The sequence below is a fragment of the Seriola lalandi genome, unplaced genomic scaffold (genome assembly GCF_002814215.2).
Source record: "Seriola lalandi dorsalis isolate HSWRI2012SDOR001 ecotype SW California unplaced genomic scaffold, Sedor1 jcf7180002054663, whole genome shotgun sequence".
NCBI classification, from domain to species: Eukaryota; Metazoa; Chordata; class Actinopteri; order Carangiformes; family Carangidae; genus Seriola; species Seriola lalandi.
In genome coordinates this window covers 832,530-850,820 of record NW_019525216.1, presented here as the reverse complement: position 1 = coordinate 850,820, position 18,291 = coordinate 832,530, and the positions used below count along the sequence as shown (strand labels likewise).

General features: G+C 39.8%; 1 protein-coding gene across 15 annotated transcripts in view; it reads left to right on the top strand.

Annotated features, from left to right (window-relative positions):
- The window catches only part of ptprda (protein tyrosine phosphatase receptor type Da), a 354,362-nt gene that overhangs the window by 331,564 nt on the left and 4,507 nt on the right, over positions 1 to 18,291 (top strand). For 9 of the 15 annotated variants that reach the window (XM_087177922.1, XM_087177921.1, XM_087177923.1 and 6 more), the window contains 10 exons: positions 191 to 232; positions 806 to 903; positions 3,985 to 4,108; positions 6,888 to 7,063; positions 9,610 to 9,729; positions 9,845 to 9,999; positions 15,410 to 15,695; positions 16,695 to 16,873; positions 17,129 to 17,255; positions 17,453 to 17,578. In XM_087177922.1, the coding sequence (XP_087034048.1) occupies positions 191 to 232; positions 806 to 903; positions 3,985 to 4,108; positions 6,888 to 7,063; positions 9,610 to 9,729; positions 9,845 to 9,999; positions 15,410 to 15,695; positions 16,695 to 16,873; positions 17,129 to 17,255; positions 17,453 to 17,578 (1,433 nt within the window). The remainder of the gene's footprint in view (positions 1 to 190; positions 233 to 805; positions 904 to 3,984; positions 4,109 to 6,887; positions 7,064 to 9,609; positions 9,730 to 9,844; positions 10,000 to 15,409; positions 15,696 to 16,694; positions 16,874 to 17,128; positions 17,256 to 17,452; positions 17,579 to 18,291) is intronic. The other 6 variants (XM_023421089.2, XM_023421088.2, XM_023421099.2 and 3 more) reach the window with 1 other exon arrangement.

Genomic DNA, 18,291 nt, shown 5'->3' with positions numbered 1-18,291 from the left:
GTGGCATAGCCGAGCTTTGAGCATGATGATTTGTATGTTACTAATGAATGTCCCATTTAGAGTACACATAATCATTCAACTACTTCTTGTCACATTTCAATTTCTACCTTCTGTTTGTGAAAAAAAATAGTCATCACATTGCTCTGTGACGTCTGCAATGTACTTAATTACACCGCCGTTTCCTCCACAGGTTCAGGTGCGTCCAGTCACCCCAGTAACCTCCATTTGTCAAGTTAGTTGGTCTCGATTATGCATTTGACATGATTTGTTTTTGATTTTTTTTTTTTTTTTTAGCTTCAATTCCCTTCTTCTCCTTTTTTTCTGCCTAGTCTTGTATTCCCATCTCCACCTAATCCATCTGGTGTAATGCTATGTCATCACAGGAGGCGGAGTTTGAAATGACAGCTTGAAAACATGTCATCACTCAAAGCAGACGTCAACATCTGGCTTAACATTTTGAATGTTTTTTGTTTGTTTGTTTTTTGGGATGTTTGCGTCTGTGTCTTCCTGTCATGCTAACTACACACCGCAGCAGCTTTCTGTGTGAATAACTTTCTTCTCTCTCAATAGGGAGAGTCCCAATGGGGCAAGTGTGCTCGATGACTTCTCATTGGCTTCTGTGTCCATATCCTCTTTATGAGCATGGCCACTGCTTTGAGTGAACAACCTAGCCTAACAAGATCCACTCTTCCATTCCCCCTGTTAAACACACATTCTGCTTATCTAATGATTCACTGTTGGCTTGTGGTTGGGTGATGGCTTGTTACAAGACTGGTGACTGACCCTCAGACCATCTTATTGACAGGTATGGCAAGCCACCCTCCAATCCCGATCATGGACCTGGCAGATCATCTGGAGCGGCTGAAAGCCAATGACAACCTTAAGTTTTCACAGGAATATGAGGTAAGCGGCAGCAGATCCCAGAGTTGATTGTGATAAATGTTGTAGCAAGTAACTATGATTTCAAATTACTGTCATTATTTAGCATGCTGGGCAAAGACCACAGTCTTGCATTTAATGGTATTTTCCTGGAAGCCTGAATCCTATCATTGCATACCCATGCCAACCACATTGCTGTCCAAGCGTGTTAACAATGTGTCAACTGGGTTTGGTGGATGAGAGCCCAACAGGGGGAGTTAGGAATTACTTTCATAAAAATATCATCTTCATTAGAATAACGCAGAGATTTCAAATTAGCCAGTATACCTTTTTGACTTCAGGCTGTTTGACAGTTCATAGCAGGAAACAAACAGGTGTGATTAATAACACCAATAATGGCTACATTCCACTTTCAGTTCCAGGGCCCTGTTATTGTGCCTGCTGGCTCATTGACATGACTTACTGTGACAGTTAAAAGGAAAACAGGCCATCATTAATGTTATTAGTTACACTTGTTCTTTTATCGCTGTGACGAGTCCAAATGTCTGCTGTGAAAAGGCTGTATATGACTAAACCAAGTAAAAATGGCAATGTGAAGCCAAACCTGCACAAAGAAAGAATATCCGAATGAATCATACTAGTATTTAAAGGATGAAATCAGTGTTTATCAGTTAATATACTGTGACCATAACGGAGGTCAATATGGTGAACGCTGCTATCAACACCTAGAAGCAACCCTACAACTAGCAGTACAGATGTGTTGGATGAAACAGTATATTATACACAGAACGATATTCAGTATTGTTTATCCTTGAGAAACATAATGCTTAACTGCTAGTGTGACTAATGCACTACTACTCTGAAAATTTCAAAGGCTACGTTTTACTGACACAGCTAGTTAATTTATGTCTACACTTAAGCTGAGGTCTCACTCCAGACTGCATGGCCACTATGAGAATAAAAATACACCCCTGAACAAAGGTGTTAGTAGTATTTATGTGTGGTGTGATTAGACCTTCAAATTTAAAAGTCCTTACAATTTAAGTGCCTTCAAAACCTTGTTGGTTGTAGTCAGGCAACGTTAATGTTTATATTGGAATTGCGTTGTAGATGAACTTATGTTTGAAGAACACCCGTGGGGCCTGAAAAACTATGCAAACAAGGGGTGTTTTCTGCAGTATTGTATGAGATAGGAACAGCCGCTCTGTGGTTCCTGCAACGGCTCCAAAATCTATGAGGTCACCATATGGGTCCCTGCCAAGCTGCCCAATCATTATTGCAGCTTAAGTACACCGAATTCCAATTTCATTGTGCTTATTCAAGAGCAGTGGAAAGTAATTTTGAGAGTACAATAAAATAAAGATTTTTATTATGAGCAATGATGCAGCCCACTGTTTCAACATATTTTGATAAAGTAACATACTCAGCCAGTGGTACGCCTTCTCCCATACTGCTGCTTTAGGTGATTTCTGCAGATGAACTCAGGGCTGAAATGTCTTGTCTAATGTCTTTCCTTCCATGGTGGTAGAAGTAATCTAAAGTTTGACATCATTAAACTGGTCTGATAGTGAATAATAAAGATAATTTCCATGCATTTATTGTTCAGATAAATTATTCTAAATAAGCCATAAAAGCAGGATCATACTCAGATCTATCTAGATTATAAGACAGGGCATTGTCCTAATGTGGCTGTTAATTGCAGTCTGTTCTATTGCACATTGGTTTCGTCTACTTTCAGTGGAGATTAACACATAAAAGCAACCTGTGCCCATTAAAAACACAGGCACAATATTTTCCCTGTAATATGAAATGAAATGCCATCTTTCATGTCTTTGTGTTTTCCCTTTGTGATATTATGTTTTATAGTTCATTTATTGGGATGAGGGACCATTATCGATCTCTGCTTTACAAAGCCAAAAGGGGACTTGGATAGCTAATGCTGTTAAACTATTCTCAAGTGTGGTATTCTAGCATTTGCCATAAAGTCCGATTGATCAAATGAGCAAAGTCGATAGAACATGGGCTTTTCCTCTGTGACTGATTCTGATGTATCTTTTTGGAAATCTAATACTTTATATGCACTTATTTCATGTAAACAGTTCCCATAGTTCTTAAAAGTAAACTATTCACTCAAGTCAAATTTGCTCCACAAAATATTCTTTGACTTTTTGTCAACTTGAGATTTGAAGATCAAAAGAGACAACTTAGATTCCAGTGTTGGCTGACACCCCATTTTCCACAAGATGCTCAGAGGCCAGAGCAGATTCTTCTTAAATTAACTGAGAAAAATACAAGCCTGGGTTAGACTTTTCATCAACTAAATCAGCTTTCAGTCCAAAAAATTATAATTTCCTTGGGACTCTTGTATATCAAGAATTTGACACATTTCATCATCAAAACTTACTTTAAGAGACTTGACATTTGGTGTGTTTAAAGTGAAAAGCCATTTCCTTTAAAAAAAAAAATTAAAAAAATGGAAGGTTGAGGAGCTTCTTGATATTGCACTACTGTGGCCAACTTAGAGAGATGGTGTGTAAAAAAGCATACTGAATGATTGTAAATTCATGTTATGATTTTGTGCAATTTTATTCTTCTCACTTGGTGAAGATGTAAAGCTCTAAAAGGGTAGTCCCAACCTGACATTATTTGACCTCGAAGGGAAACTAAACAGCCAAGATAAACCCAATACAGCAAAATTTTATCAATAGTTTACAATCTCTGTTTTCCATTTATGTTTTCTGTTGTGTACACATGAAACGATCCAACAGCAGCACTAGAAATTAATATTACGCATGACATGAACACAACATTCAAATTATGTGTAGCTTTGTCTCTCCAGCAAATGTGCCATCAGTGCAAATACATGCAAAAATAGATTTAGGGACAAAAGTATGGGCTTGAGTTTGTATCTAAACATTAGTAAACTACAATATTTTCATTTTCACTTCCAATGTGAGCTCTGTGTTCAAAGGCACATTTCAGTGAGCTTTCGGATATTGATCTTGCACAAAGAGCTAAATTCAGCCTTGGCTATCAACTGCTGTAAAATGTGCCTATAGCACAAAATATTTTATTGTAATAATGACAATTTTTTTTCTCTTACAGTCCATCGACCCTGGTCAGCAGTTCACATGGGAGCACTCTAACCTGGAGGTTAACAAGCCAAAGAACAGATATGCCAACGTGATTGCCTACGACCATTCCAGAGTCTTGCTCTCTGCTATTGACGGTATGCCGCCCACCAGCATCTTCCCTCCCAACTGCTGTATCGATTCTACAGACAGCCAGTACAACCGTATCTTTAAGACCTCAGGAGCGCAACCACACTCTACTTTTAAATGATATTCCTACACAAGCATGTCAGACTACTACTTCCTTTCATGCCTAAGGTGCTTGTAAAGAAAGACATTATTTACAAAAACAAACAATTCCCTTTTCAAGTACCGAGGCAACCAATCAGATAAATCAATCTCTACAATGAGCGATGCCAGGATGCCAAGTTTCACCAACATCTGTTCCTTTAAATTGAGTGTAATTTATATCTTCAAACCAGGGCAGTGAGCACACTAGAAGATACAAAAACAGGGCAGCACACTCTATACACATTACTTGTTTGTGCATTACATGGAATAAACTCATTCAAGATGTGGTTGTAGTGCTCTGAATATCAGGGCCTAACCTTGCAGCTTGACAGACAAATTTGTATTTTCACAATTTCACACCAACCCATTGTCGACCTGACATGAACCAGGACAGTCAGAGTCTTTGGCACACTTAAGATGTGTTGTCCTGTATAGTACAGCTTCTAAGAAGTGAAAGGCCATTTTGAAATGGCTAGTTAATTGTTGGCTCCTTAACCAGTTTATTCAATGATAACACAATTGCACATACACACACAACTATTAATTAACCATTTCCATTGAGCTGCTCCCATGGAGGGCACAGAATAATATAAACAAAAGTAGTAAATGGCTAATGTGACAAAAACAGATAGATAAAGACTTAGAGAGCCTTTTTTGCAGTCTCTCAGAAACAACACACAGCTTGAGTGTTGATGGAACTCCATTAGCCAGGCATATAAACACATCTGCACAAACACACTGGAGTCTTTGTGCTGTAGCAAGTGAGTAGATCTCAGCCAGGGGGACATGAGGGACTTCCTCTTTTCCTTCTAAGCTTAAACAAAGCCTTTTGGCAAGCAATGCCTCTATTGTTTACTTTGATTGAGTTCTTTGAATAAAAAGGGATTTGGGATTTGACATCAGAATTTGAAGACAGCTACTTTCAGAATTTATTGATGCGGGGATGGATCAGCAGAATGTTTGGGATACAAGCGCTCTGATGCTCGAGAACATTTGTGGACTTTAATGGTCGGGACATCACTGCATTTGCTCTACTTTTGACAAGGAACCTCTTGCCAAGTTGCCTGACCACACAAAACAAGGGCTTAGCCGGATTAAACTGCTATCTAAAGTTAATCCCTAAAACTTAGTTTACCCTTCATTTGGCTAAATTGTACAGTTTCTAATTTCAATTAGAAAATGTATTAATTTTTGTCAGTATGATCGCATTCCTTCCAAATTCCATGAATTCTATGTTATTTTTAGAACATTAAAGTCACTAATTTTTCCATTGTTCTATATTTAGTGTGGAAGCTGTCACGGGTCTTTTCTTATTCAAAGACAAGAGCTACACTTGAGACATTCACACCCTGTTCTACAAAGAAGTCATTTATTAAGAAAATCTAATCAAGATCTAATGTGACAACTTTATAAATATGTTCTGTAGTCAGACAGTGTAGGAATCTGAGAAAGTGTGTTGTTATCTGCTTGCAATTGCAATGTCTTGAAATGAATATACTATTAGTAGTACCACTACTGCTACTAAGAATCATCATCATTATCAGAATTACACTATTGCGCCCTAAAATCTCTCTGTATTTTCTTTGAAATTCCTTTGCTTTTTTTAGTTCTTTATTTATTTATTTTTTACGAAGACTGAGCAATGAACAACAATGTAGCGATGTTTATTTCTTAATGAGCATACTGACAGAAAATTTATACAAATCCTGAGTGACAGAAAGCATAAAGGCAAAATCCATTTGCAAATATGCATTAAACAACATGCCTCATTCTCATTAAACCACAGTAATGTCTCTTTTGGCTTTTTCTTTTCAATTTGAAAACACACTGGGCTTAATTGTATTTATCCCTTGTCCATCAAGGAAATATACAACTGCCTGGCTGTGTGGACAACTTCAACGGCAAAAAAGAGAGGGTGGGGGAGAGCAAAAAAAAATTATGTGGGTGGGTTTTTGAATGTGTTCATATTCCTTTTTCTTTGCTTTTTTATGTTGAATAAGTTACCTGGGAGTAAAAGGCAGTCTGGGGGACAGGGGGGAGAGGAAGCAGTTGGAGTGAGGGGATTCTCTGGGACGTGGCATCCATGCAGATGAGACTTATCTTGGTCGACCATGTGTGCATGGAGCCCCTAAACTGCCAGTCCTAAAGCATTGACTAGCTGTCAGCTCTGTCTCTTTCCCCCGGATTCGAAAAGGCTGCTGTGCCTTTCATTTAATATAAGCAAAGAGAAGGAGGAGTGCGGGGGGAAGGGGGGAAATTGTTTTGCTAGTTTTGTGTTGGTTTGTTTTTCTCCATGTGAGGTGATAGACTTTAACAGACCAAGCTTTATCTGTAAGTCAGTTGCAGATATGGAAGAGGGACACAAAAACTGTGGATTTAAATGTGTTGCTGATAGCAAACACAAATCCTAATGGACTGTAACGCTGGTTCCAAATGTGACTGCTTTATGGTACTTCCATTTAATACTTACAGAAAATGTTGGCTTAACTGACAGGAAACACAGAGAATAGCCTAACAGTGTCATCTGATTCTTATGTAGGGCTGAATGTGGTATCATGTTATTAGGGTTTTTTTTTTGTTTTTTTTTTTGTTTTTAACCATATTAACTCAGCTTGACAACTCATGTCACAACTTGTCTCTTCATAGGTATCCCTGGAAGTGACTATATCAATTCAAACTACATTGATGGCTACAGAAAGCAGAATGCCTACATTGCCACCCAAGGATCGCTGCCAGAGACATTTGGTGACTTCTGGAGGATGATCTGGGAACAGAGGAGTGCTATCATTGTCATGATGACCAAACTGGAGGAGAGGTCCAGGGTAAGTGACAGAAATACAGAAAAAGCCTTATTATGTTGTGTTCTCTATTAAATAGAGAACACAACAGTGTAGTGTTCTCTATTAAATAGAGAACACTACAAGAATCAGATGAAATTAAACTGAAATGTGGGTACATTTGTTTTATTTTGAGCTTTGAAATGTTTAACCCCAACTCATAACAAGACTAAGTCAAAACCTAGTATATTGCTGGACTACGTCATAGGTTAGTTGCATTCTGCCTGGTGACAGCCGGTTTCAGTTGTTTATCGTTTAGCTTCTCTCCCACTCTCTGTGCTCACATACACAGCGTTTTAATACAGCTGTTCCCACTTACTTGTTTTTCTGTTTCTGTTGACAGACAACAGAAAAGGGAGAAATACTGCCTGAAACACAGCCCATGCCCTGCACTGTGAAAATCCTGATTTTCAAATAACGTTGTCTGACAAAATCATCATACACATAAGTTAAAGACAACAGATATGCTGTAATTTTGGTTATATTTACTTGAAAAATTATCACTCAGAGTGCAAGTTTGAAGCTCACGCACGTCAGCTGCCATGCAGCATAGACGGGTGTGGGTGATACTGGTGACTCTCTTCTACGAAAGGTAGCTAAAGTTTGACCAAGAAGTTGCTAGATTTGTTGTTAGGTGCTGCTTTGAAAAAAAAAAGTTGGTTAATATAGTAATAAAAGGTGCTCAGCTGGCAACAATACCTGTTTGATCCAAATCATTTTGAAAGAACCCAAGGGGAAAACTCCAACACTCGGCTGGCCAGCTAGTGTTGTAATGTTATGTGGAATTTGGCTGACCAATGGTGTAACTTCAACACTCAGCTGTTCACTCAGTCAGTCAGCAGCATTCACACTTATAGGGGTTGCTGTGGTTCAGCCACAAACACGGAAATTGACCACCTGAGCAAAGTCAAGGAAGACATTTTCATATCAACCGAAACTTTCAAACTTTCAGCCAATTACGTAATTTTTCCATTCTTCCTTTGACAGTGAAATTTTGCATTAAAGAGTCCTCCAACTCTTCTCACCCATCAGTGACATGATCCGTTTGACGCCCTTGTCCTCTTTGTCTTTTTTTTTTTTTTGTACAGTATGTTGCACTTTGGCCCTCTTCATATTTATTCTCCAGGAAAAGCCAGGTTGCATTCTGATGCACACTTTACTCTGTCCCCTCTTTACAACAACACACTCCGTCATTGTTTAGTCATGACTGATTAGTGGCTTACTTCATTAGCCAAGCACTGCTGAAGGCACTGGATTACAATCACTGATAAAAAGACTCAGACTGAATAGCTACATTGCCCAGCTGTATGCACTCACTACTCCTAAGGTGGACATGGTCAAAACGCACTTCCTCTCTCCCTCGCTGGCACATCTTACAGTGTTTGACTGAGCACATGAAAGCTGGCAATGGCTTCAGAAGCTAGTGACCTTCACACTTGTATGCCTTTTCTAAGAGCTTGGCACAGTGTTAACTGGGTTGCTGACTCAATCCAGAGAGCAGCTTTCACTCTGTATCCTTACAATCTGCAAAGCAAATAAGATCCTTTGGCTGTTTTTCAATATTACAGGCACTGTAAAATGCATGATTCTACAACTAAATGTGATCCATGCTGCCAGGTGTCAGTTTCTCTCCATAGATGCTTTGTGATATATGCTTCTTGGCTCTGCAGTGAAGGCTTCCTGCAAGACACCCCACCCCCCGATCCTGCCATACCATTATGTTGTTTTACATTTGTAGTTCATAATGTTTTTTTGTTTCGTCTACCAACTCCTATCTTTCATATTTATCAGTTCTATCATTTGCTGGGAACCACTCAGGCTCTCTTTGCACGTTTTGCATATGTAAAGCTTGAGCATTTGCAAGTAAATGCTGTTATGAATCATTTCATTACTCCTGTTGTCACAATCACTTCATTGCTCTTTGTGTCCCATGTTGTACGAGCTGCTGAGGAAATGAAATTAGTGGAAACTACACTACAGATATTTCAGACCGGTGTCCAGCTGATATTCTGATTGTGCTGAACATACTGCTAAAATCTAAAACTGCATCAGTTCTAACAGACGATATGAAAAAAAAAAAAAACAACTGAATTGAAACCCAGTTATTTCCGCCCCAACACCAATAGTGCTTCCCTTTGTCAGCTAAGCAGTAATGCTATAATGGAACAGTGTTTTATTGGCCATTCACTGTGAAACAAAGCTGTACACTCGAGTAGCAATAAAGCTGAGACCGTAATATGATTGGAAACTGTTGTTACCTTTGTAATTATAGTGTGTCAGGACAATTAATAGCACCGTCGGCTCCATACAAACATCTCATGCCATTTAATTGATTATAAAATCAAACCCAGTCAGCAGGAATGAGGAGAATTTGTGTATTTATTTTACCACTATTTGACTAAATATATGTGAGTATAGCCGTGTGAACCTTGAAGCAGGGCAATGTTACAAAGAACATTTAAACTATGTCAATACACCTCAAATGAAGGTTTTAAAAAAATTCTGAAATGTGATATTTATCTCTATTACAGGTGAAATGTGATCAATACTGGCCCACCAGAGGGACAGAAACCTACGGTCTCATCCAAGTGACACTGCTAGACACAGTAGAGCTGGCTACATACTGTGTCAGGACATTTGCACTTTTTAAAGTAAGAGGCATTTGGATGCTGTTTTTCGACAGTAGCCACTTGGGCAATGTAACAACTGTCAAGTAGTTGAGGTTAGACATGGTGGTCACTAACCTCTCTCCATCTCCATATTCAGAATGGCTCCAGTGAGAAGAGAGAGGTGAGGCAGTTCCAGTTCACAGCCTGGCCAGACCACGGGGTACCGGAGCACCCCACTCCATTCCTGGCCTTCCTGAGACGGGTGAAAGCTTGTAATCCTCCAGATGCAGGGCCCATGGTGGTACACTGCAGGTAAGAAACAACATAGTTTCACAAAAACATCCTGAAGCATGAAATTGATTTTTCTCTCCATTTGCTGTAATGAATATATGAATACATATGGAAAAGCATAATACATTCATGGTTATTTAGAGGTTTATATCTGAGTCATCTGTGTACTAATAATAAATATTTTTAAAGCGATCAGATATGAAACAGAGGCAAAAATACTGGCTAAAGGAGAGTATTTGATAGGAATTAAACTACGGCCCACTGTAGCCCAAACAAATCAGCCCACTAGCTTTCACAGAAGGCACTTTAAATCTAAAGGTGTTTTCAACATCACAGCACAAGGAATACCAGTGTCATTGCCCTCAGCAAACTCAAACGTCTCCTCCCACACACTGACACATAAACACACGCAGACCTGTCGTCTTCCTTGCTACACCACTAACATGTCGCACATCAGCAGCCCACAAGTCCTTGGCTTATCCCTTGGGTTATTGCATCTGAAACAAATAACTTTCACTTTCATGCCAACTTCACTTCCCTCAGCTACATATGCGGCCAGACTCTCAACAGAGAGGAACAAAGATATAAGACAGACTTCTGGCTCCTCTCAACTCAGGAAGTCATCAGAGACTCTGCACAGAGAAAGCAAGTGACTGAAAGGGAAAAAAAAAGACAGCAAAAATGAAGAAACGGCAATAGCGAGTGTAAGAGATACAAACTTGTGTCAGAAAGTGACAAAAAGGGAAGGGGGATTACTGGAGAATTAGAATTACCACATGCTGAAGTTAATTAGAGCTAGTTGCCAAATCGCTTCAAATTGAAAATCCTGACTTTTACAATGAAGCAGAATGCAGGAATTAATGTCACTCTGCAGATGGGAGGTTTTAATTCCTCTGGCTCCCTATCAGATACAGTCATTTCCAAGCTACAAATCCCTTAAGAGGCATTTCCTCTCTTCATGTTTGACCACAATTTTAAATAGAGCCATCTTTTATATTTACTCACTTATAAAATAATATTCTGAGTGGTAAGTGCTTAGGCAGAGATATTTTGTAGATAAAGATATTTTGTACAATAAAAATCAACACAGATTTTTATTTTGCTGAAGCTGTTTATGCACATGCAGAAAGGACTAAACAAAAGCTAAATGAAAAAGCCTTTGCTGTCCATAATTAACAGCATGGTACAGTCTCTTGAGTGATTGATTAATCAGATGGTGTGCCAAAAATTGCTTACCACATATGTACATGCTTTATGTAAAGACCATAAAGACATAAAACAAATCTAGAGCCCTCGATTGCTTATTTTTGTTTTCTGTGAAGGCTTATGAGCTTAAAGTTAGAACATTTCAAAATAAACTGTACATAATTTCCATGCTCTCTAAGTCACTAATTATAAACTTGTTATTTTATCATAGGCACCATACCATTATCTCCTGACTAATGGGACACCCAGATCCTTACATCTAACCACCCCTCATTTTACCCATTTTAATCCACATAGACACAGCAGCATGGGGATTTTGCACTGTAAAATGAAGAACATCAGACAGGCATCTATAAACTACATCCATCTCTCAAACAAAAAGTGACTCAACCTATTGCAAAATTTCCCTGAATCACTTGTGTGTCCCACACGCCACTGGAGTTCAATAACAATTCTTTAATCTTCACATTTTGATGATGCAGACAAAAAAATAGCAGGTGAACCATCTCTTACTCAGACTTTAGCTTTACATTTTAGATGTGACATTTTAGGTTACAGCATGAGATTTTTCCAATGTTCAGCAATTCACACAGCAAGAGTTATAAGAAGAGTTTTGTATTTCATTTGTCGTAGTACAAACTTAAATTGCTCCAATTTGTCAAAAGAATCATTCGTTCATCGTTTTTTTCTCTTGTATCAGTGAAAATTTTCCTTGTAAGCCAGAGAATTGATCACAAAGTGCCAGAAAGCTAACTGTGAACTTAGATTAAGGCTCAGAAATTTTCATACAAGCAGAAATCAGAGCATTTTGTGAACTTGCTTATGGGACTTTCTAAACATTTAGTTTAGTGGGTGGCTAATGCATCCCTCCACAGGAGTTATCTATTAGAGAAGTTATCAAAATGCATTCATATGTTTCCTCCACAAAGCACTTCTCACAAGGTGAGATCACAGTACATTTTGTGAAATTGGCCTCTCAGGGACATTATAGCATGTTTCATGATTTCCTAGTTCCTACTGTTTTCACTAACCCACAGGTCAGGGAGCATTTTGCTCTTCCAGCTAAAGGGCTACCCAGGCGTTGTGAGGTCACAGAGGAGGTCAAAGGGACATGATTGAATGTCATGGATATCATTGAACTTGGAAGGGAAACTTTTGATAGAACAACCCACAGTTTCAAAGAATTCAACTGAAAGCCAAGTTATATTTCCTCGTTTTTCTTCTCTTTACTGTGTATTATTGCGGTAGGTGGCAAATAATGCAGCATGTATTCTTTTTGGCTAATGCTTTTCACTTACATTTGTTGCTGAAGACAAATGCAAACAACTAGCATGCTGGCAAAAGGCCATTGTCTGTTGTCCATACTGACATACAACAGCAGACTGGATTACATTTCAAGAGTAATTTCACACATTTCAATAGACATGCCAGCAATATTGAGTGTCTAGACAGAGGTTCAGAGGTTCAACAGACACTTCCTTTCAACACATAGCCGTCAATGCAGCAATGCTTTTCCTACAATAAAAGATTTAAGTCATGTTCAAACACTGGCCGCCCCATCATCAACATCAAAGACCTGATACAGCAAAAAAGCCTAGCTTCACCAAGGCTGTAGTACCGGGGGGGAACCCAATACATGGCTGGTGGAAAAATCAAACCTCCAAATTTTCATCAAACCTTAAAGAGTTGAAATGCTCTTCCAGAGGCTTAAACTTTTTTGATTGAAATACAGGGAAGGAAAGGGACAGGAGCACTGTCACAAAACGCCACCTCTCTCATAGCATATGTGCATGCAAGACAAATACTTCCACTGCTGTTGCCATCTCACAACGGACAAAGATCAGCAGACAACATTCTCAGGGGGTTTCTTAAGGAAAGTGGCTAAACCTAAAAAGTGCACTAACTGGGGCAAGCCTGTTTGAAAAAACAATTCCATACCTCCAAGTTTACTTACCACATTTTGAAAAGTATTCACACACGCAAAAGACTAAAATTATTATTGACTCCATTAGCAGTTATGCAGTGATCCTGGTGAGTCTATGTGTGTTCAATAAGCAGAGTAGGGAAATGGTGACAGGTTAGCTGACAGCAAGAGATTTGGTAACAATACATATGTAATTGCTTTCACTGCTGTTCATGCTTTATCTTCTCGGTACTCATTGCAGCTGTATTTTACACTGCACTTTTTCTCCCATTCCCTAAACTCCTGGAAAGCAAATTAGTCTGACACTTAATGTGTGTCGATGTCCAAAGCAGCTGGTCTTGACTGGCTGAAAAGGCAGTGTCAGGTCATTAGTGCAGTTCGCCAGCTCCCCTTCAACTGCCAAATGTACTGACGGCTTTCTGCACCACCTCACCCCACTACACACACCATAACTTGTCAATAAAAGGAGTATTACACATGTTTCTAGCCTTTTCCGGTCTTACATTTTTGAAAAATTTTGGTTAATATATATTCCTGCAGCTCAGTCTTTTAGAAAACTAACTTGAGAACGACAACTTCTAGATAACTTGCAGCATCTCTCTCCACACAACTCTACCTTCCTTCTCCACACCTCTCTCCCCCATTCCTCATCTTCCTCTGTCTCCATCTCTCTAGCTCAGTGCTGTCACCCTGTCACTTACTCTCTCGCAGGTCATCACTCTCCCACATTCAGGTCTGCACTGTAAAATGTTTTCAGATTGGAAGCAGCTGGGGTAACGGGAGAAATCTCTTCTACTTTCTGTATTGCCCGCCCAAGGGCTGAGGTGTTCTCAAACCTGGAAGTGATTCATTCTTCAAATATCCCTTAGACATTTTCACATTTCTTTGCTGCCCGATTCTCTCTTGCACTCACATGCACATTTTGGAATCCGACCTAAAGCTGTGAAGAGTTTTGTCAAAACAAAAGAGTTAAGTTTCATTCAGCCAATGTCAGCCATTTTGAAAGTGATCATCAGATCATTTGTTAAAGCCAATGACTCCTATATGTGTCTTTATTCCATTCGCAGCACAGTTCCAGTGCAGCATGGCACATTAACCAGACTTGTCCCTGAGGGACTAACTTTACTCCCTCTTGAGTTTTCCTTCTCAAACCTTTCCCTGTTGCTCAGAACAAATGAAAAACAAATGCTTCATCAGAAGGAGGAGGCACGAGAGCATGTCTCGCACCTCGTAGGCATGTCAGCTTAATGGATTGAATAACCTATTTACTTTGGAGTGCAAGGAGTTGTCTTGTCAATGCCATGTTTTGCGGGAGGAGAGTTAACAAACAAGATTTAGCACCACCCTGTCACCCCATGGTAAATAAATTGTCATGAGAAAACATCTGTGCTGAGGCTTGTGCTATTAAAACATGTAATGTGCAAGGGTGAGCTTTCTTAATTCGTCAGCAGTCTGCAAAAGAGGGCTAAATTTATACCACATGTCTCAAGCTGGCCTGCAAGGAGAGGTCAAAGAGAAACAGTAAAACATCTCCTCTCTTTGTCAGAGTGCTTTTTCACTTGTGCATTTTTCTCACTAATGTAAAAATCTGCCGATGTGAATCTTAATGAAGAGACCTGCCTTTCAGTGCCTCTTCTAAAGCTCTTATGCCATTTAGGTGCACTGTGCTAATCTAATGGCATTAATTGAAGTCAGCTGCACTTCTCAGAAGTTGCGCAGCACATTAACGAAGCCCTCAAAAAATCATGCTCTCAAAATTGCGACTGTGTATCCACATTTGTGTGTGCATTTGTTGTAGTGGCACTTTTCGGAACTATGACATAAAGGTTAAATGTTGCTGTTGCATAAGTGATTAGCCCTGATGGGTTGGAGAGCACAGGTGGGGTCTAGAGGGAAGAGACTAGATTGCTAAGCCAGCAGTGAGCCCACTGAAGGCTTTGACTGCCAAGCCCTCTTCTCCACACAGTGCCACTTCAGATTTAATTACACACCAAGCCAAATGGTCTGTCCTACAGTGGCAAACTTGGCACAAAGAGTTTACCTTTTTGCCTCATCACTGGGAGAAAGTGAATTCGTCAAACCCCTTACATGAACCGCCCTTCATGTCTGTCACTGGGGATCAAATATAGTCGGACACATAAGATTTGCAGAGGTTATGATACAGAAGCACAAACATGTCAAATTAGGGACCTTTCTATACATCTGTTTTTCTATAAAATTTGGAACTAGCCTCTCTTTTAAAGCTACAACTGAGAATACAATCCCATTCATATTCCTTATTGATCTTGTGTTTAATTACAGTGCTGGGGTGGGACGGACAGGCTGCTTCATCGTGATTGATGCCATGCTGGAACGTATCAAGCACGAGAAGACTGTGGACATCTACGGGCATGTAACGCTAATGCGTGCCCAGCGCAACTACATGGTGCAGACAGAGGACCAGTATGTCTTCATACATGACGCACTCCAGGAGGCCGTCAACTGCGGCACCACCGAAGTGCCCGCCAGAAACCTATACGCCTACATCCAGAAACTGACGCAGATAGAGGGTGGAGAGAATGTCACCGGCATGGAACTTGAGTTCAAGGTACAAACTGTGTACTTATTCTAAAAAGCAATGTTTTTTGCTTTAATTTTTCACAATGTAATCTGAATATTGCAAACCACACCTGATGTAAAGTTTTAAAGAAGCAACTTTCCATATGTAGCAAGAATTTACAAGCATCCCACTGGCACCCTTTGTCCCAAGTCACACGCAGGCCCCAATGTCACAGAATGGAAGTCGTACAGAGAATGGCCAAACTCTTCCACTTACCATTAGGCTCACCAGACAGCATGGGGCCTGTGGTTTCCTCTCTATTCCCTTTAGTTCACTCACTTGTGTAATACAACATAGGATAAATTTCCCCTTTCTGTTTCCCCCTTCCCATAGCTCCCCTTCCTTTGGTAACAGGGTCTCGGTTTACATGAAAACGCCAAACATAGGTTTTCCCAGCCACAGAACAGTTGCCAGAGGGACTTGAGCAATACACTCCGCATTAACAATGAGAGGCTCCACCAACCTTATTCAGCCCATTGCAGTCTGTGGCGGTGCTGTATGCATGGTATTGCCTTGCTTGTCACGCACCTACTTCCTTGCTCTGTGAAGGATGCTGATTCCAGTGGATGATGATAAGCAGGTTAGATTACTTGGCACTTCTGTCCACCCCAGACTCGCTTAGGTATCCATTTCCCTGTCTGTTCATCATAACATGCCATTTTTTTCCGAGCAAAGGCAAGCTGTGATAGTAATCACTTTAATGCCATTTCCATACTTTATGGTTAGGTGAAATAGCATATAACCACAGTACACTATGAGCCATTATAGTGTGGATTTCATCACCCGCTATGTTCAGTTTATTATACTTAGGATTCTTCCCTACTCTCAAGGCATGCGATTGTTCATAGTTTTCTGATCTTTATCATGTACGATCCACCTTTAGTGTCAAACACAGTCTGACGCCAGGGAAATAAAGAAACACCAAAATGTCAGTGCTCCTAACCTGGCAGCAGTATGCTTATTTATTCTTCTCTTTCTCCCATGCAGCGTTTAGCTAACACTAAAGCCCACACATCACGATTCATCAGTGCCAATCTCCCCTGCAACAAGTTCAAGAACCGCCTTGTTAACATAATGCCATACGAGTCCACACGAGTGTGTCTTCAGCCCATTCGAGGAGTTGAGGGCTCTGACTACATCAATGCCAGTTTCATTGATGGGTACAGGTAAGTGCTCAAGTATTCTGACACCCATTGCTAATCAGATCAACAGTATATAATACTGCATATTCATAATATTGATTTAGTCTCAGTGGATTTATACGAGACAAGAGCCAATGCCATGTTTTCTGTCAATCATTGCAAATATGGCTCTTTTTACATCTGTATTTAATCTTCAAACCATTAATAGTGGAAGTTCAAATGTATTTCTATGATAATAGTATCACACTTTTTCCATCACGTGTTATTGCATTCCCATAGGCAACAGAAAGCCTATATTGCCACGCAGGGACCATTGGCAGAGACCACAGAGGATTTCTGGAGAATGCTCTGGGAGCACAACTCCACCATCGTCGTTATGCTCACCAAGCTTAGAGAAATGGGCAGGGTATGCATGTGCTTATTTTCTTATCTGTTTGTCTGGCAACACAACACAGAGGGAACATGTTATTACAAAAACCTTGTATGAAGTACAATACATAGATTCAGCCATGAGATTACAATGACAAGATTTCTGGGAATGAAGCTCATGTTTGAAGGGAATGCTGTGACTCACTGTGGTATTCTATTTTTCACTCCCTACAGGAAAAATGCCACCAGTACTGGCCAGCGGAAAGGTCGGCCAGATACCAGTACTTTGTGGTGGACCCCATGGCCGAGTATAACATGCCCCAGTATATCCTGAGAGAGTTCAAAGTGACTGATGCCAGGGTAAGCAGACATAGTTTCACAGAACATGTTTCATGTAACATTTCTGAATGTACTGAACACACTGACTTGATTTAACAGTGCAGTAGTTATTAGATCAGAATTTTGGCATTCTATCAAATATTTGTTTATACCAAACTATGGCCCTAAGTGTAACATAAGCATAAATATATATTTGTAGGACTTATGACACATGTCAATGTGTAAAAACAAATGTGGTGCCGGCAGCAGTCAGCTGCCAGAGTTTTTAATTCCATCAAAGGCTTACACAGATAAATAGTGCAGGCTCCCTTTGTAGTGCATGTTACACTGTTTCGTCAATGGGATTGCTTTCCTTATCAAGAGGATACAATATCACTTAAGTAATGCACACCCTCAAAGTCGATTCTCCAAGCACCCTGTCGAGGGTAGCACATCAAAGGAATTAGCATCTTTAGTGTTCATGTTTAATACATTCAGGTAAAATGACAGGCTCTCTAATAACTCTAATGACAAAACATTTTTCTCTGATGCTTTAAACTTGGCACCTGCGCTCCCAGATTTTTTCAAGAATGCTCTCTTGCACTGTAAAACCCACAAAGGCGTGAATCATTATGATGGAGATGGTCATGGAAAGAACTGCCATTGGTTCACTGTCTGCAAAATAACTCAGACTGTTTCATTTCAGTTTTTTGTTGCCAATTTTCCATATTTCTGAGTGATGTCCAATTTGTACA